The following is a 17,457-nucleotide window of genomic DNA, read 5'->3' as shown; positions in this document are numbered from 1 at the left end:
AAGTAGGTTTTATAAAATCTACTTATATGGGGGCAGCTAGGTGGCACAGTGGATAAAGCACCGGCCCTGGAGTCAGGAGGACCTGAGTTCAAATCTGACCTCAGACCAAACACTTGACACTTACTAGCTGTGTGACCCTGGGCAAGTCACTTAACCCCAATTGCCTAAAAAAAATCTACTTATATAAAATCTATCTAGAAAATTATAATTAAAGTAGATTTTATAAAGATGATGGGCTTGATCTTGGACATGTTGAGTCTGAGGTGTCACTAGAAAAAGTAGGTGAAACTGCTCCACACACAGTTGGAAATGCAGGTCTGGATCACCTGAGAAAAGTCAGCACTAGGAAGACAGATTTTGGTGGTATCTATCCAGAAGGAGTTGAAGCCATCAGAGTAGATGAGATTGTAAGTAGGCCAATTCATATTTTATACAAGAGACAATACAGAGCTATAGAAGTTTCTTGAGCAGCAGAGGGATGTCTCAGACTTGTGCTATGGGGACATTGCTTTGACAGCTGTGTTCAGATTGGACTAGAGAGGGGAGGGACTGGAGGCAGGGGGACACTCCTCTTTTTGCGGGTTCCCTGTAATACAAGGCTTGCTTGGCAATGAGTGCCTCCGTCATTGTGGCCCATCACAAATTAAAGAGTAGAATTCATTGTGGGCGTGATTGGTTTTTCACCAAGTCCAGTTGATTGGTAAGCCAACAGGACCTTGCGCTCTTTTCAAGTTAAGCTCTCCCTGTACCGGTGGTTTCATGAAGTGAATGAGTTACAAGAGTTGGAGAATGCCAATCTCCTCAGGTTATTAATATTTTCAGCCTTAACATTCAATTACTTCCAATAAGTTGTCTCAGTGTCTTTCTAGGTTCCTCTGTATTTATCATATCCATATTTTTTTTTACATCACAGTAATAAAACTGGAAAGACGTGCATGAGCTGATGTAAAAGTTAAGAGATCAGAGCCAGGAAAACAATACACACAATAGCCACAACAATGTAACCGAAAAGAACAACCTCGGCAAAACAATTGAAGTTGCTTGTTGCAAAATTACCAAAACAAGCTTAACCCCAAAGAGAAGATGTGAGAAGACACCACCCCCCTAACTCCCATCGCGGGGGCTGGAAGGTCCATGAGTACAGAACATTGCATATGTAAGGGTGAGGTTTAAGCTACCCTGTCTCATTTTAGCTCTGACACCTTAACTAGATGAGAATATCTTTATATCAATCCATTAAAAGCCTTAGACCAAATGGGAAAAGTCCTTGGCTGCTTTTCATTCAGAAGTGAACTAGGTGAGTTGAATGTGGTGTGGAAAACACTTTAAATGTGAATGCACCCTCCCCAGGGACTACTGTGGCACAGGGTGGTGCACATCCTGGGTTGGGGCTTTGTAACTTCTGTTCTTGTTATAACTCCTCAGTAAATATCCCTTTTTACAAGTTGCTTGGTATTAATATGTTAGGTACTGGGGTGTTAATCACTGAGTCAATCAATGATATTGAGAACTGGGAAAATAGTCATTGAAACTGGCAATTAATATTGAGAAAACACAGGAATAGGGGCTCAAACCTGTAGTGTTAGAAAATAAGCCTACAGAAGCAGCTAGGTGGCGCAGTCAATACAGCACCGACCCTGGAGTCAGGAGAACTTGAGTTCAAATCTGACCTCAAACACATAACAGTTAAGCTGTGTGACCTTGGGCATGTCACTTAACCCCATTGCCTAGCAATAAACAAATAAACCTATAGAAGGTTTGTTGTTATTTTTTTCTTGCCTTCTCAATGGGTGGGGAATGAGGGAGGGAGAGAGTATGGAACTAAAAATATAAAATAAAATTGGATTTTAAAATGAAAAATAATTTTAAAATAAAAAGGATTTTAAAAAAGAAAGGAAATAGATCCATGAAAGACTCATATGTACTGATGCAGAGTGAAATGAATAGAACCAGAAGGAGAATTTACATGATAACAATATCATTATGAGACAACTTGGAAAGATTTAAGAACTCTGATCAGCACATTGACCATTATTCCAGAAGTTTCAGGATAAGGAATGCTTACCCACCTCTTGACAAAAAGGAGATGGATTCACGGTGTACACTGAGACATTTTTTCGGACATGGCCAACATGGAAATGTGTTTTACTTGACTATGCATATTTGTTACAAGAGTTTTATTTTATTTTTCTTTTTTTCAGTGGGGAATGGGAGAGAAATAGATTTTTGTTCAATTTAAAAAAGCTAATTTTTAAAAAAGAAAACTTCATAACTCCCTTCAGTCAATCCATCAACTTTTTTTTAAATCAGTGAGTTTTTTTTAAAGTCATTTCTTTCCCCCCTTCCTCCATCAGACCTTGCCTTGTAACAAAGAAAAAACAATTAAGCAAAAACATCAAATACAGAAACCTTGTCTTAACAATCTATGTTGGGGGGACTGAGCCAAGATGGAGGAGAGAAAGCAGTGACTGTCTTGAGCTCTCTCCCAAAGCCCTCCAAATACCTAAAAAAATGGCTCCAAACAAATTCTAAAGCAGCAGAACCCACAAAAAGACAGAGTGAAACAAATTTCCAGCGAAAGACAGCCTGGATGGTTGATCGGAAAGGTATATCGCACCGGGCAGGGAGAGGGGTGGGGAAAGGAGCAAAGTTTGGCATGGGCATGCAGGCTGCAGCGACCCTTCAGCAGGCCTCAGAGGACTGAGTCTCGGGCAGCTGTGGCAGTTTCCAGACTTCTCAACCCATGAACGCCAAAGACAACTTAGAAGGTCAGTGGGAAAAGTCTGTGACTGCGGTGAGAGAGGAGCTAGGTCTCAGACGCAAGTCTCGAGCTTAGCCCAGGGCCGAGGCTTTTTCCTGAGCTTCTGGACCACAGACTGAGGGGAAAACAAGTGGCTGATCAGAGGGGGATTGCCGGGATCTCTTTGCCAGTGCTGAGACAGGAATCTCTTGCTTTATGGGTGCTTGGATCTGGGTCACAGTTCTGAGGGGTGGTCCTGGGGCGAGAAGGAGCGCTGGTGCGGTGGAGCTTGTGGTGGTGGTGGAGAGGAAACACCTCACCCCTTATTATACCACCTTGGAAGAACTGAAAATTTACAGGTCCCTAGAAGTACCTCTGAAAACAGCTGTACAAACCCCCAAAGCTTAGGACAGTACACTCTTCACATTGGAAACAGCCTTTTACCTTAACAAAGAGTTTAAAACTCAAGTAATTGGCCGGGATCATGAGTAAGCAGCGCAAAAAGAGTCAGACTATATTATTTTACTTTGGTGACAAAGAAGATCAAAACATACAACCAGAAGAAGACAACAAAGCCAAAGCTCCTACATCCAAAGCCTCCAAGAAAAATATGAATCAGTCCCAGGCCTTGGAAGAGCTCAAAAGGGATTTTAAGAAGCAAGTAAGAGAAGTAGAGAAAAAACTGAGAGTGATGCAAGAAAATCATGAAAAACAAGTCAACACCTTGCTAAAAGAGACCCAAAAAAATACTGAAGAAAAAAATAGCCTAACCCAAATGGCAAAAGAGGTGCAAAAAGCCAATGAGGAGAAGAATGCCCTAAAAAGCAAAATTGGCCAAAAGATTACTGAAGAAAATACTCCCTTAAAAATTAGAATAGAGCAATTGGAAGCTAGTCCAAAAGGAAGTCCAAAAGATTACTGAAGAAAATACTTCCTTAAAAATTAGAATAGAGCAATTGGAAGCTAGTGACTTAATGAGAAATCAAGACACTGGAAAACAAATCCAAAAGAATGAAAAATTAGAAAACAATGTGAAATATCTCACTGGAAAAACAACTGACCTGGAAAATAGATCCAGGAGAGAGAATTTAAAAATTATTGGACTATCTGAAAGCCATGATCAAAAACAGAGCCTAGACATCATCTTTCAAGAAATTATCAAGGAAAACTGTCCTGATATTTTAGAACCAGAGGGCAAAATAGAAATGGAAAGAATCCACCGATCTCCTCCTGAAAGAGATCCCCAAAGGAAAACTCCTAGGAATATTGTAGCCAAATTCCAGAGTTCCCAGGTCAAGGAGAAAAATATTACAAGCAGCCAGAAAGAAACAATTCAAGTATTGTGGAAACACAACCAGGATAACACAAGATTTAGCTGCTTCTACATTAAGGGACCGCAGGGCATGGAATATAATATTCCAGAGAGCAAAGGAGATAGGATTACAACCAAGAATCACCTACCCAGCAAAACTGAGTATAACCCTGAGGGGGAAAAAATGGTCATTCAGTGAAATAGAGGACTTTCAAGTATTCTTGATGAAAAGACCAGAGTTGAATAGAAAGTCTGATTTTCAAATACAAGACTTGAGTGGAACATGAAGAGGTAAACAGGAAAGAGAAAATCATAAGAGACTTATTAAGGTTGAACTGTTTACATTCCTGCATGGAAAGACGATATTTGTAACTCATGAGACCTTTGTCAGTATGAGGGCAGTTGGAGGGGAAAAAGTTATATGTACGTATATATAAATATAGATAGATAGAGGGCATAGGGTGAGTTGGAAATGAAGGGGTCATATCTGCAGAATAAAATTAAGGGGTGACAGAGGAATATACTAGAAGGAGAAAGGGAGAGGCAGAACGGGGTAAATTATCCCACAAAAAAAAAAAACAGAAAAGAAAAGGCTCTTACAGTGGAGGGGAGATGGGGGAAGGTGAGAGGGAATGAGTGAATCTTATTCTCATAGGATTTGACTTAAGGAAGGAATAACATACACACTCAATTGGGTATGGAAATCTGTCTTACCCTACAGGAAAATAGGGGGGGAAGGGGACAAGAGAGTAGGGGGGTGATAGAGAGGAGGGCAGATTGGGAAAGGGAGTAATCAGAAGCAAATACTTCTGAGGAGGGACAGGGTCAAAAGAAAGAATAGAATAAATGGGGGGGTGGGATAGGATTAAGGGAAATAGAGTTAGTTTTTCACAGCATGTCTACTATGGAAGTATTTTGCATAACTGCACATACATAACCTATAATTAGTTGCTTGCCTTATCAATGAATGATGCACTTAACTGAACTGTGTTTTTGTGAGGTGTATCTGTGTGTCCTTCTTATCTGTGACTGCTTATGTCATTGCCCACTTGAAGACTTCCAGGGAAGCCATCTCCTTAACAATGCTTGATGCAGCAGCACCCACAAGTGGCTGCCTAACAAAGGTTTGGCCGGTGGTGGCGGTGATGCCATCTAGAAAAGAAAACTGAGCTGCTGTAGTCAGGGGAAATCATAGGATTCCAAGCCAGAACAGCCCTTGGAGATGATCTAAGCCATTCCCATCATTTTACAGACAAGGAAACTGAGTTCCAGAGAGTTAATCAATTAATAAACAAGACTTATTAAGCATTACCTTACTACGTACTAGGCATTGAATGTGCAAAAAGAGTCTCTTCCCCAAAGAGCTTCCATCATGTACACAGAAGGGACTTGTCAAAAGTTACAGAGGGAGTTACCAAAGGATTTGAATCCTGGGAGTAAACCCAGAATTCAAATCCAGACCTTCCAACTCCAAATTTTGTATTCTCCTGACCATACCACATAGAACAGGATAATTGAATAAGATTAAGCCTTGTTTGTTTGAAAACAAAATTTCCAACCCATAAAAAACCAATTGGAGTTTTGGCATTCAAGGATTAAGTGACTTGCCTAGGGTCACGTAGCTAGTAACTATCGAGTGTCCAAAGCCAGATTTGAACCCAGGTTCTTCTGACTCTAGGGCTGGTGCTCACCTAGCTACCTCCTTTTCCTAACTTCTAATGGCTTAAGACCAAGTTAATGTCTTCCACAATGGGTAATTCCTTCAGACTGTGTAATAGGCTTTAAGATGGATCTGAAACCTAAGGTGTGCTCTGCTATTCCCAGGGATTGCGATAGCATTTTTATAGCACTTCAAGGTTATTATCTCATTTTATCCTCACAACAACCCTGGAAGATTTAGGTGCTATTATTATCCCTATTTAACAGAATAGGAAACTGAGTCAGGCAGAAGTTAAGTAACTTGCCAGGATCACTCAGCTAGTATGTGTCTAAGGTCAGATTTGAACCCAGGTCTTCCGGATTCCAGGTCCAACCCAGCCCTCATCTGCCTGCAGGATTTTTGTCCATGTGTGTCCATCATGGAGTCTATCCAATAATCAGAAAGTCTCCCTAAAACATGATAACATGTAAAAAATTTATGTTTCTTTTTTTTGCTGAGGTAATTGGGGTTCAGTAACTTGCTCAGAGTCACACAGCTAATGAGTGTTATGTGTCTGAGGCCGGATTTGAACTCAGGTCTATCCTGACTGCAGGGCGGGTGCTCTAGCCACTGCACCACCTAGCTGCCCCCTGATTTTGTCTTCATAGGTTATATTACATATTTAAACCCTCAGGAGCTATCTATCCACTATGTGAGTGAGGTCTCTGTTTTTATGTTAGTCAGTGAAGAAATATTTTTAAGAGCCTACTATGTGACGAGAACGGTACTAAGACCCAGGGATATGAAAAGAGGCAAAAGAAAGATACTGTTTTCCAGGATCTCACAGTCTAATAAGAGAGACAATAGGCGAACAAGCTCTACAGGGTAAATAGGAAATAATCCAGAGAGGAAAGCCCTTAGAGTTAGGAGAGGTTAGGGAAGGCTTCCTGGAGAAGACGGGATTTTAGTTAGGGCTTAAAGGAAGCCAGGGAAGTCAGTGGTCAGAGCAGAGGAGAGAGGGGGTTCTAGGCATGGAGGGGAAGCCAGAGAAAAGGCCTGACTCCTCAAGATGGAGTATCACGTTCCTGAAATAGCCAAAGGCCAACGCGGGGGGATTGAAGAGTATGTGGTGGGGAGTAAGGTGTAAGAAGACAGGAAAGGTAGGAAGGGCCTGGGTGACGCAGGGCTTTGAATGACTAGCAGAGCGTTTGTGTATTTGATCCTGGAAATGATAGGGAGCCATTGGAGTTTATTGAATAAGGGGGTGACAGGACTGCATCTGCGCTTTAGGAAAATCACTTTGGTGGCTAAATGGAGGAAGGATTGGCGTGGGGAGAGATCGGAGGCTGGCAGCCTCCCGTCCCTCCCACGGGGACTTAGCAGGGTGGTCCGCTGGATCGAGAGCTCACCCCCGAGCTCAGTCCCGCCTCTGACACCCTTTGGCTGTGTGCCCCGAGGCAGGGCAGGTCACCCCTAGATGCTCTGGGAAACTCTCCAAAACTAGGGACGGTGCAGGGAAGGTGATGAGACCCCAGTTTGGGCGGTGCACTACAGCGCCTGTGTGGAGGAGGCACTGCGTGCGCGCTTGCGGACGTGCTGATTTCGCTCTCATTCATTCTACTCTACAATAGACTGTAAGCCCCTTGAAGGCAGGGGCGGTTTCGTTTGGCCCCCAGCGCCGGGCGTAGGGTCTGACACGTACGGCGCTCCTGGATGGACTGGTCGCAGGTTGTCTTTGTCTCCTCCCGGCAATGTCGGCTCCTTGCGGGCGGGGAGTGTCCTCTCTGTCCCGGGATCCGCCGCGCCCCGCACAGCGCCCAGCATCCACCCAACAGCTTCTTTCCCGGGGCCTCTGCGTGGATGGAATGACTGGGCAGGGAGGGATTGTCTAGCGCAGTGCCGGGCACCAGGAGGCGGCTCAGGAGGCGGGGCTGAGCGCGGGGCGGGGCCAAACTCGGGGGCGGGGCCAGCGTCCGCGACGCGCCCCCGCGCCCGCCCCCTCGTGGCTGGAGCGCACCCCCCGAGTATCGCGGGCTGTGATTGGCTCCGAGCCCGGGACCGGCAGCCCATGCCTGCGGCGCTTGTTGGGAGGCGGCGGCGACAGCGGCGTTGTCCGGCGAAGAGAAAGAGGCGCCTGCGGCGGGATAGCGACCCGACGTGCGGGGAGAGGCCGGGGCTCGTGCCCTCGCGGGGCCATGAACCTGGGGTAAGCGGAGCGGGCCGGGTTCTTTCCGAGGAACCGAAAAAGACCCCTCGGCGGCCGGGTTGGGTGGGCCGGGGCCGCGTTCGGAGCGAGGCTCCCGTCATCCCCCGGGGCCGACAGCGGGCCGCCCCTGCCCCGCCCTTGGGGGGGGAGGACCCTGCACGTGACCGAGCGCCTACTGTGTGTCCCAACTCTCGGGGGAGGGGGCTGGGGCCGTGCACGTGACCGATCGCCTACTGTGTGCCCCCGCCCTCGAGGGGGGAGTTGGGGGGGGTAGGGCCGTGCACGTGACCACGCTCCTACTGTGTGCTTCTGCTCTTGGGAGGGAGGACCGCTCACATGACCGAGCTCCTACTGGGTGCCCCCGCCCTGGGGGGGCCTTGGTGGGGGGGGGTGGTAGGGCCGTGCACGTGACCGAGCTCCTACAGTGTGCCCCGGGCTTCCATGGGCGGGGTGGGGGGGGAGGCAGGACCCCGCAGCCCGGAAGCCTTCACAAAGTGCTCACTGTGTGCTCAGCCCTCCAGAGCAGCCGGTCCGTTGTGGTGGGGACAGACTGGCAGCCCGGTGGCGTCTTTGTGCCTCCGGGCGTTACCAGGGATAGAGAGACAGCAGTGAAACAGGATCTGCCCCCGAGGCGTGATCGGGTACCGTGCCTTTATCCAGTGACCGTGGTAATAATTATGAGAATTAACAGGGAGAGGTGGCGGCTTGGCGTGTAAGGATCTCACGTTACCCTGTTATCCTTCCTTACGTCAGCCTTAGGTGTTAATTGCTGTTATCCCCATTTTACTGAGGCCGGCTGAGGTTAAGTGACTTGCCCAAGGCCACACAACTATTTGAACTTGAATGTGAACTCAGGTCTCCCGCTCCCCAGGCCCAGTACATCGTGTTATGGAACTGCCTGCTATATGCTTGGGTGCTGGGGAAACAAAGATATAAATGAAACCGAATCTGCCCTCAAGAAGCTTACATGCTACTGGAGAGATGATTCAGCAGCCTTTATGAAGTGCTTCTTGTGTGCCCGGCCAGGGGATGGCGTACAAAGACAGGAATGAAACCGTATCTTCAGGATTATCTTCTCCTGCCTGGGAGGTTAAACTGAATCACTGAAGCCACCTATCCATAAGCATTTACTTAGTACGTAGGATTGTATGTACAAAGAGAAAAACAAAAAAATCTCTGCCTCTCGAAATGTACATTCTGGAGGGGGAGACAGTGGCCAACAACTTGTATAAAGACAAATCAACACAAAATATATAGGGATAGGAGGAACCAGAAGTGTGCATTCATTCCTATAGGAATCACCTGGATAAGAAACCGCCCTCTACAAAGGTACCCTCTCTGAAGCTGATAGGCTTAGAGATTTGCCCAGAGGATGGAGAGGTTAAGGGACATGCCCAGGGTCACATAGCCAGGATGTGAGTGTGACTGTGGCAAGATGTACACCTTGTCTTCTTAGCTCAGGGTCAAGTATTCTATCCACAACACCCCTACTGCCTCCTCATTCAAGATAAATGCAAAGTAATTGTGGGGAGAGGGTGCCACTAACCACAGATGCTTTGGGTGTGAGGGTGGCATTTGAGCTGTGTGTGTGATAGAAACCATAAATACAAAATAGAGAGGTAAAGACTGGATTTCTGATTTCACTGGTTAACACAAACAAAATATACACAAGCAAATGGGGGAGAGGAGCCCCCATGAATGCAAAACGAATCCAAAATTTTGTGCCAGTTCAGAATAGCTGTAACAGTTGGAGAAATCAAAGAAGCTTTCTTGTAGGAAATAACACCAGAGCTGAGATTTCAATTGAATTGTCCACTTGAAGGGTTGGAGTTAGGGGAAATAAGGATTCAGGGAGACAGTTCAATTCACCCAACATTTATTAAATACTTGCTACAGGCCAGATACTAGGCTGGGAAATGGGGAATCCTCCAGTGCCTACGTTATTGAGATGGTGTAGTGGGGAGAGGACAGACTTAGAGTCAGGGATCCCTGAACATGAATGCTCCCTCAGATACCGTGTGTGTCTGTGTCTCTGTCTATGTCTGTGTCTCTGTCTCTGTGTTTGTCTCTCTGTGTCTGTATACACATCTTTGCACACCTTTGAAGTGCTTCAGAAATGTTAAGCTATAGTCATGTTATCGATTTGGACATTCTGGGCAACGAGGCCAGTCACGGTGCATCCATGCCTGCCCATCTTTTGCAGCTCTTGTCCATGTCTTCCCAACGTACTGACGCTTTCCTCACTTTCTCCTGACGAGTGGAGGGGACCAGCCAACCTCCAACTGGCTTTCTAGCTGGCTTCCCTTGCCATGGTTATGTGGCCAGCCTTCTACATTTCCTTGATGACATCTTTTACTCCTCCTGGTCAGATATTGAGGCCTCTCATATCCACCACGTGTCTCTCCATTGTCTTCTGCATGATATTTATTCTTAATCTTTCAGACATGTATTTTCATGTTTTTCTACTTTATAGCTGGTCAGTTTGTTGAAGGAAATCCAGCCCACTTTCTTGTTCCTTTTCAGTCCCACAGCTAACATGTTATCTCCCTGTACCGACTTTCTCAGATCTACATGGTGATCGACAAGCTCAATCATTGGTCCAAATGTGAGTCGTAATCCAGGCACTAGACATTTGCAACCATTCACAAAACAAAGGTGCAGGCACCCAGAGACAAAAGTCAACTCTCTCCCCGTCCTCGAGGAGCTTTCAGTCGCCTGGAGGGGTACAAGCAGGGCATAGATCCATAAGTGCCAAAGGAATATGGAGCAGTTTCCAGGCTGCCTGGTTTACTAATGGACAGTTTGCACAGTGATGGCTCATCTTCATTAATCATTGTGATAACTGCTCCTTTTTGTAGAAAACTTGAAGGTTTGCAAAAAGGTTTGTTGTTTTACTCACAACAGTCTTATGGGTTAGGTTACAGAAGTGCTTTTATCCCATTTAGAGGTGAGGCTGAGGAAAAGGAAGGGATTTACCTTAGGACTTATAGCTATTCATTCATTCAACTATTAAGTGCCTTCAGTGTGCCAGGTACCGGACTGGCTACCATGGAGACAGATGCTCAAAAAGAAACCGTTTCTGCCCTCTGACTTACGTTCTTTCAGTGGGGAGAAACAATGCATACCCACATAAGTAAATGCAAACTATATACAAGGTCATTTCATGGAAACTTTGACAGTCTCAATGCTGAAGTCCCTCTTAGCTCTGACATTCAATGGTTCTCTCCAATATGAGGTAGGGGTAAACCCCAGGGAATAGAGGAGTGGCTGTTCCTGCTATCTTGGATGTTCAAGGAATGGGTCACAGGCCCTGTGCAGGTTTATCTGTCCACAAGGGAAAGCATGTACTCTGGCAAGCAGGATGCTCTTGAACAAGGCAAAGTACTCGGCCAAGGAGAGGGGTCAAGGAAAAAATGCTTTCCTGGGTAGGAGGGAACAGCAAGGAAATGTCTTTTTTGACATTCGGACAAGGCTAGTTACTTATAATCTACCACCCTCTTCCCTTCCTCGACTGTACCAAGGCTGAAGATACACCAGATCTTATCTCACCCATTCCTTTGCCTCTAGGCCGAATCCCTAACCTGTAGATGAGCTTCCAGATCTGTACAGAGATATCTGGGGGTTCTAACTTCAGACTTCCTGAGAGGGAAGGGAAAGGAAGAAAATTTATTAAGTGCCTACTGTGTGCCAGGCTCTGCGCCTTTAAGTATGTTTACAAATATTGATCAACCCTGGGAGCTAGGTGCTATTATCCCCATTTTACAGTTGAGAAAACTGAGGCAGACAGATTAAGTGACTTGCCCAGGTCACATGACTAGGAAGTGTTTGAGTCTGGATTTGAACATAGGCCTCCAGGCCCAGCACCATCTAGTCAGCTGCCTCATGTAGCTGAGAGTTAGGAGGATGGTACAGAAGAATGAACCCCAGACTGGGCTTAGTCCTGGCTCCATCACTTATTTTCTGTATGACTTTAGGCAACTTTCTTTTTATTTATTTTTAATAGCATTTTATTTTTTCCAGTTACATGTAAGACAATTTTTAACATTCATTTATTTTTTGAGGCAATCAGAATTAAATGACTTGCCCAGGGTCACACAGCTAGTGTCTAGGGCCATATTTAAAGTCACGTCCTTCTGGCTTCAGGACCAGTGCTCTATGCACAGCACCACCTAGCTGCCCCATTAACCATTTTTTTTTAAAAAATTTTTGACTTCCAAATTTTTTCTCTCTCTCACCCACACTACCACTTCCATAAGACAATGAGCAGTTTGATATAGCTTATGTGTATTTTTGGCAACTTTCAAAGTAAATACAAAGTCATTTGAGGGGAGATGACACAAACTGAGCTTTGAAAGAAGCAGGGATTTTAAGAGGCGAGGTGAGGCAGGAGCACACGGTAGGCACCAGGACAGTCTAAGGAAAGGGACTCAGGCGGGAGATGGAACTTTGGGTCCCAGAAGCAGCCCGAATGTGTGGAGTGCAATGACGTGCAGTCGGCAGCCAAATCGTGAAGGGCTCAAGATGCCCCACAGAGAAGTCTGTGTCTTATTGCCAGGAGAGAACCATCAGCAACGGTGTAGCTTGGTGGAGAGTGGTCTGGAGAGCAGAGAGATCTGAAGAAGAAAAACTAATGAGGAATGAGTAAGAAAGAGACGAAAGTCTCTGAATGGAGAGGAGGGGGAGACGTCAAAGAGGTGCCACGCAGCCCCCGAGCCACTGTTTCACCCTGCACCCACTTTTTACTCCATATCCAAAGCTCTTTCCATTACATCTAATGATCTCATTCTTTCGTGTGAACTAGCTGCTTTGTACAGGTGCTTTGCTAGGCTGTCAGGGGGCTCCCTGGTGCTCCCTAGCCTCAGGGAGCTTACAGTCAAGTAGACCGTTAAGGAGGATGTGCCCAAATAACTCTATACTGTGGATGTGGATCTGTCTACCAACGTATGGTGGCCCTTTCCTCTGAGGGCCACCCTTGAGCTAGCTGTTTATCCCTTCTCTCAGGACAAGAGCATATTCTCTGGTCGTCTTTGCTAATGCCTTTTTTAGTATGATGACACCCTCTATGCAGCTTTCCATTGTTCTTTGAGGTGTCACTCATCACCAGGACAATGTCAGATGTTGAAACCTGTTCTTCCTCCTCACCATGACTTCCAGTCCCTTCCACCCTTAGCACTTTGCAAAGCCGTCTCACCCTGGGTTTCCTTCATTTCGTGCTTAGGTATTGTTTCAAAGGGAAAACAGTGCAGCCCAGACTGACCATATGTGACCATTTGTTTTGGAGCTTAGCAGGAAAATTTCCCAACTTTGATTAAGAGTAAACTATTTTCATTAGAATAGAGGACTCAAAAATGTTCACCAAGAACTGTTTCAACTACAGACAAAAAAAGCTCAGTGGATAGAGCACCGAACCTGAAGTCAGGAGGACCTGAGTTCAGATCCAGCCTCAGACCAAACACTTGACACTTACTAGCTATGTGACCCTGGGCAGGTCACTTAACCCCAACTGCCTAAAAAAAATGCGCTGAGAACCAGGCCTTTGAAAAGCCTGCATTTCCTAAAACAACCATACTTACTGTCTGCCACTTAAGTGTTTCTCAAAAGATATTTAGTTTTGAGAACAAGAAAAATTAATGAAAACGACAGTGGTCTGCTTACAAAAACTCAGAAACCCAGCCAAAACGCTGTGGTTCCCAGGGTTAGGGTTACTCCTAGCCCATGTCTCTGAGGCACCCACTGTGAAGGTTTACCTACAGCAGTTCTCTCCCCAAAGCCCGGGGAGGCAGGTGTAATGCAGGGCTCATCCCCATCTGACAGGTGAGCAAACAGGCTCCGAGTTTCTGAACAGTGGGGAAAAGAGGCTTGCATACCCTCTTAGCAGGGACTCAGAGGCCCTCTGCTTTGAGCAGAGAAGAACACTTCCCAATTTGTTCAGACGTCACTGAATAGCAACAAGAAAAATGTGTTTTATTTTCTAGTCTAATTGACTCCTCAAATAATACTAACAGCTCGGCTTTTTATTGGCTGCCTCACAGCCCCACGTGAGGTGGCTCCTTCCAAGATTATTCCCTATTTTGCAGATGAGGAAAATCTCTATTCACCCCCAGTGAGTGTGAGAGGCAGGCTTTGAGATTGGGTGTTGCTGAGTGCTCTTCTGCCCCCAAACTCACTGGGACCTAGCAGTAGGAAAGATCCAGAAAGGCATGTCAAAGAAGGTGAGCCTGTGGTGGGGAAGAGCTGTCACACAGAATCATTAACAAACTAACGGGCATGAGGAAGACCTCTGGAGCAGGGAGAAACCCTCTGCACAGATGTCTGAGGCAGCTCAAGGTTGCAGAAGGTAGAGCCCTGGGCATGGAGTCAAGAAGACCTGAGTTCAAATTCAGTCTCAGACACTCATAACCTCTGTCTGCCTCAGTATCCTCATCTGTAAAATGATCAGGGTTGTGGAGATTTAATGAGATGTTGGTAAAGTGCTTAGCACTTTATGCCTGGCATATAGTAGGTGCTTAAGGTGCTTAATAATGCTCATTTCCTTTCTTCCAAATGTACAAGAACATCACGTGATGAGAACTTCTGAGTGCTTTGTGAACTGTCCCATTGGAGGGAGTTCTCTACATCAGTAAAGTCGCAGAGCCCTTTCAGTACCAAACATTTCAGACCCTCTGGCAGCAAAGCTTGTTAAAAATGAAGGAGAGGGCTTCCCTTCCACCTACCCTTTCTCTTTTGGTTATTCTTTTTGGTTAAAGTTCATCAGATAAGCTTTGTTGTTGTTCAGTCATGTCTGACCCTTCATGACCCTATTTGGGGTTTCTTGGCAGAGATACTGGCTGGGTTTGCCATTTCCTTCTCCAGCTCATTTTACAAATGAGGAAACTGAGGCAAGTATGGGGTAAGCGACTTGCTTAGGGTCACAAAGATAGTAGGTGTCTGAGACCAGAGTTGAATGCGGGAAGATGTCTTCTAACTCCAGGCCCAGGGCTCTATGCACTGTGACGCCCCCTAGCAGTCCCAGTTACAGCTTTAGGCCTTGCTAAAAATTAAAGCATAATGTCTTCGACAGTTGAGTGCAGGAACTTTCTCTATCTCGTCTTCTTATTCTTACAGATTTTTCTGCTTCAGTTTGGTGTATATTTTGTCCCCATTGATAAATTCATAGGTGTTGAATCCTTGATTCTACAAATAAAGAAAAACACATTTCTTTAGTGCTTTAAGATTTGTGGTGCACTTTCCTCATTATTCCAGTTTGACATGTGAGGAGCTCGCTTGATCAAGGTTCTGTGCCTCCCCACGGCCACCTAGTTAGGAAGTGTTGGAACCAAGGCCAGAACTAAGCTCTTTACACTTGAAGATCAACATTCTCTCCATTATGCCATGTCTTCCCTGAATCCAAATGTTTTCTAGTAAAACTATCAAATTTTATTCCAGTGATTGTCATTTTATTTCCAATTGAATATTTCTGTTTTAAAAAGTCAAGTAATATTACTTCATTATGTTGGGTTCTAGGATACAGAGACTAGTTTCTACTCCCCTTCCACTTTGTCTGTACAAAATAAATAGAAAATAAATTAAAAATACTATTGTCACTTATTCAGTCAATAAACATTTACTAAGCACTTACTGTGTGCCAGGCACTGTGTTAAGTGCTGGAATCAGGAGTAGAGGTGGAGGGCAGAGTCCATTTGTATTTGACCATACCTAGCTCAGTGCCTGGCCCTTTCTGAATGACTGAGTGATTCTAACAAATATAAGACTTGTGTTCCCTGTCTCTTTAAAGTGGCATTGGGGGGGGGGGGTGGAGCCAAGATGTTAGAGTGAAAACAGTGACTTGCTTGAGTTCTCCCCCAAACCCCTCCAAATACGTGTAAAAAACTGACTCTAAACAAATTCTAGAGCAGCAGAACCCACAGAAAGACAGAGTGAAACAAATTTCCAGCCTAAGACAACCTGGATGGTTGATTGGAAAGGTCTGTTATGCCAGGCTGGGAGAGGAACGCAGTTCAGCTTGAGCACACAGGCAAAGACCAGACCTCAGAGAACCTGGAGCAGCCCTCAGAGGACTGAATCAGGACAGGCAGCTGTGGCGGTTTCCAGACTTCTCAACCCACAAATGCCAAAGACAACTTAGCAGGTCAGCAGGAGAAGTCTGTGACTGCAGTGAGAAAGAAACTCGGTCCCAGCCCCAGTCCCGGTGCATCTGCAGGGCAACGGCTGCTTCTGGACCTCTCAGCCCCACAAATGGAGGGGGAATCAACTGGCTGATCAGGGGGATTGCAGGAAACTCTTTGCTGGTGCTGAAGCAGGATTCTCTGCTTTGCCCGTGCATGGATTTGGGTAACAGTTCTGGATGGCAATCCTGGGGCGAGAAAGAGCACTGGCATGGTGGACCTTGTAGTAGTGGTGGAGAGGGAATCCTCCTCACAGTTCCAAGGCAGAAAAGAGTGCTTGGGGTCACTCATAGACCAAGCACAGGCCAGGAAAGGAGTAAACACCTTGCCTTTGAACATACCACCTTGAAAGAACTCAAAATTTACCGGTCCCTAGAAGTATCTCTGAAAACAGCTGCACAAAACCCCTGAAGCTTGGGACAGTACATTCTCCCCACTGGAAGCAGACCCTTACCTTACCAAAGAGTTTAAAACTCAAGTAATTGGCTGGGAAAATGAGCAAATGACACAAAAAAAGTTAGGACATAGAATCTTTCTTTGGTGACAAAAAAGATCAAAACATACAACCAGAAGAAGACAGCAAAGTCAAAGCTCCTACATCCAAAGCCTCCAAGAAGAATATGAATTGGTCCCAGGTCATGGAAGAGCTCAAAAAGGATTTTGAGAAACAAGTAAGAGAAGTAGAGGAAAAACTGGGAAAAGAAATGAGAGTGATGCAAGAAAATCATGAAAAACAAGTCAACAGCTTGCTAAAGGCGACCCCCAAAAAATTGAAGAAAATAACACCTTAAAAAATAGCCTAACCCAAATGGCAAAAGAGGTCTAGAAAGCCATCAAGGAGAAGAGTGCCTTAAAAAGCAGAATTGGCCAAATGGAAAAGGAAGTTCAAAAACTCACTGAAGAAAATACTTCCTTAAAAATTAGAATGGAGCAATTAGAAGCTGGTGACTTTATGAGAAATCAAGACATTGTAAAATAAAACCAAAAGAATGAAAAAATAGAAGACAATGTGAAATATCTCATTGGAAAAACAACTGACCTGGAAGATAGATCCAGGAGACACAATTTAAAAATTGTTGGATTATCTGAAAGCCGTGATCATAAAAAGAGCCTAGACGTCATCTTTCAAGAAATTATCAAGAAAAACTGCCCTGATATACTAGAACCAGAGGGCAAAATAGAAATGGAAAGAATCCACCAGTCACCTCCTGAAAGAGATTCCTAAAGGAAAACTCCTAGGAACATTGTAGCCAAATTCCAGAGTTCCCAGGTCAAGGAGAAAATATTACAAGCAGCCAGAAAGAAACAGTTCAAGTGTTGTGGAAACACAATCAGGATAACACAAGATTTAGCAGCTTCTACATTAGGGGACCAGAGGACTTGGAATATAATATT

General features: G+C 45.2%; 1 protein-coding gene across 5 annotated transcripts in view; it reads left to right on the top strand.

The window, feature by feature from the left end:
* The first annotated feature begins 7,818 nt into the window (after window positions 1-7,818).
* The window catches only part of CCDC66 (coiled-coil domain containing 66), a 53,575-nt gene continuing 43,936 nt past the window's right edge, over window positions 7,819-17,457 (top strand). For all 5 annotated transcript variants that reach the window (XM_027835842.1, XM_027835840.1, XM_027835843.1 and 2 more), the window contains exon 1: window positions 7,819-7,897. In XM_027835842.1, the coding sequence (XP_027691643.1) occupies window positions 7,887-7,897 (11 nt within the window). In that variant the 5' untranslated portion in view covers window positions 7,819-7,886. The remainder of the gene's footprint in view (window positions 7,898-17,457) is intronic.

This window comes from Vombatus ursinus, unplaced genomic scaffold, assembly GCF_900497805.2.
Source record: "Vombatus ursinus unplaced genomic scaffold, bare-nosed wombat genome assembly UNPS02014817.1, whole genome shotgun sequence".
Lineage (NCBI taxonomy): Eukaryota > Metazoa > Chordata > Mammalia > Diprotodontia > Vombatidae > Vombatus > Vombatus ursinus.
This window is presented reverse-complemented; position numbering and strand designations above follow the sequence as displayed.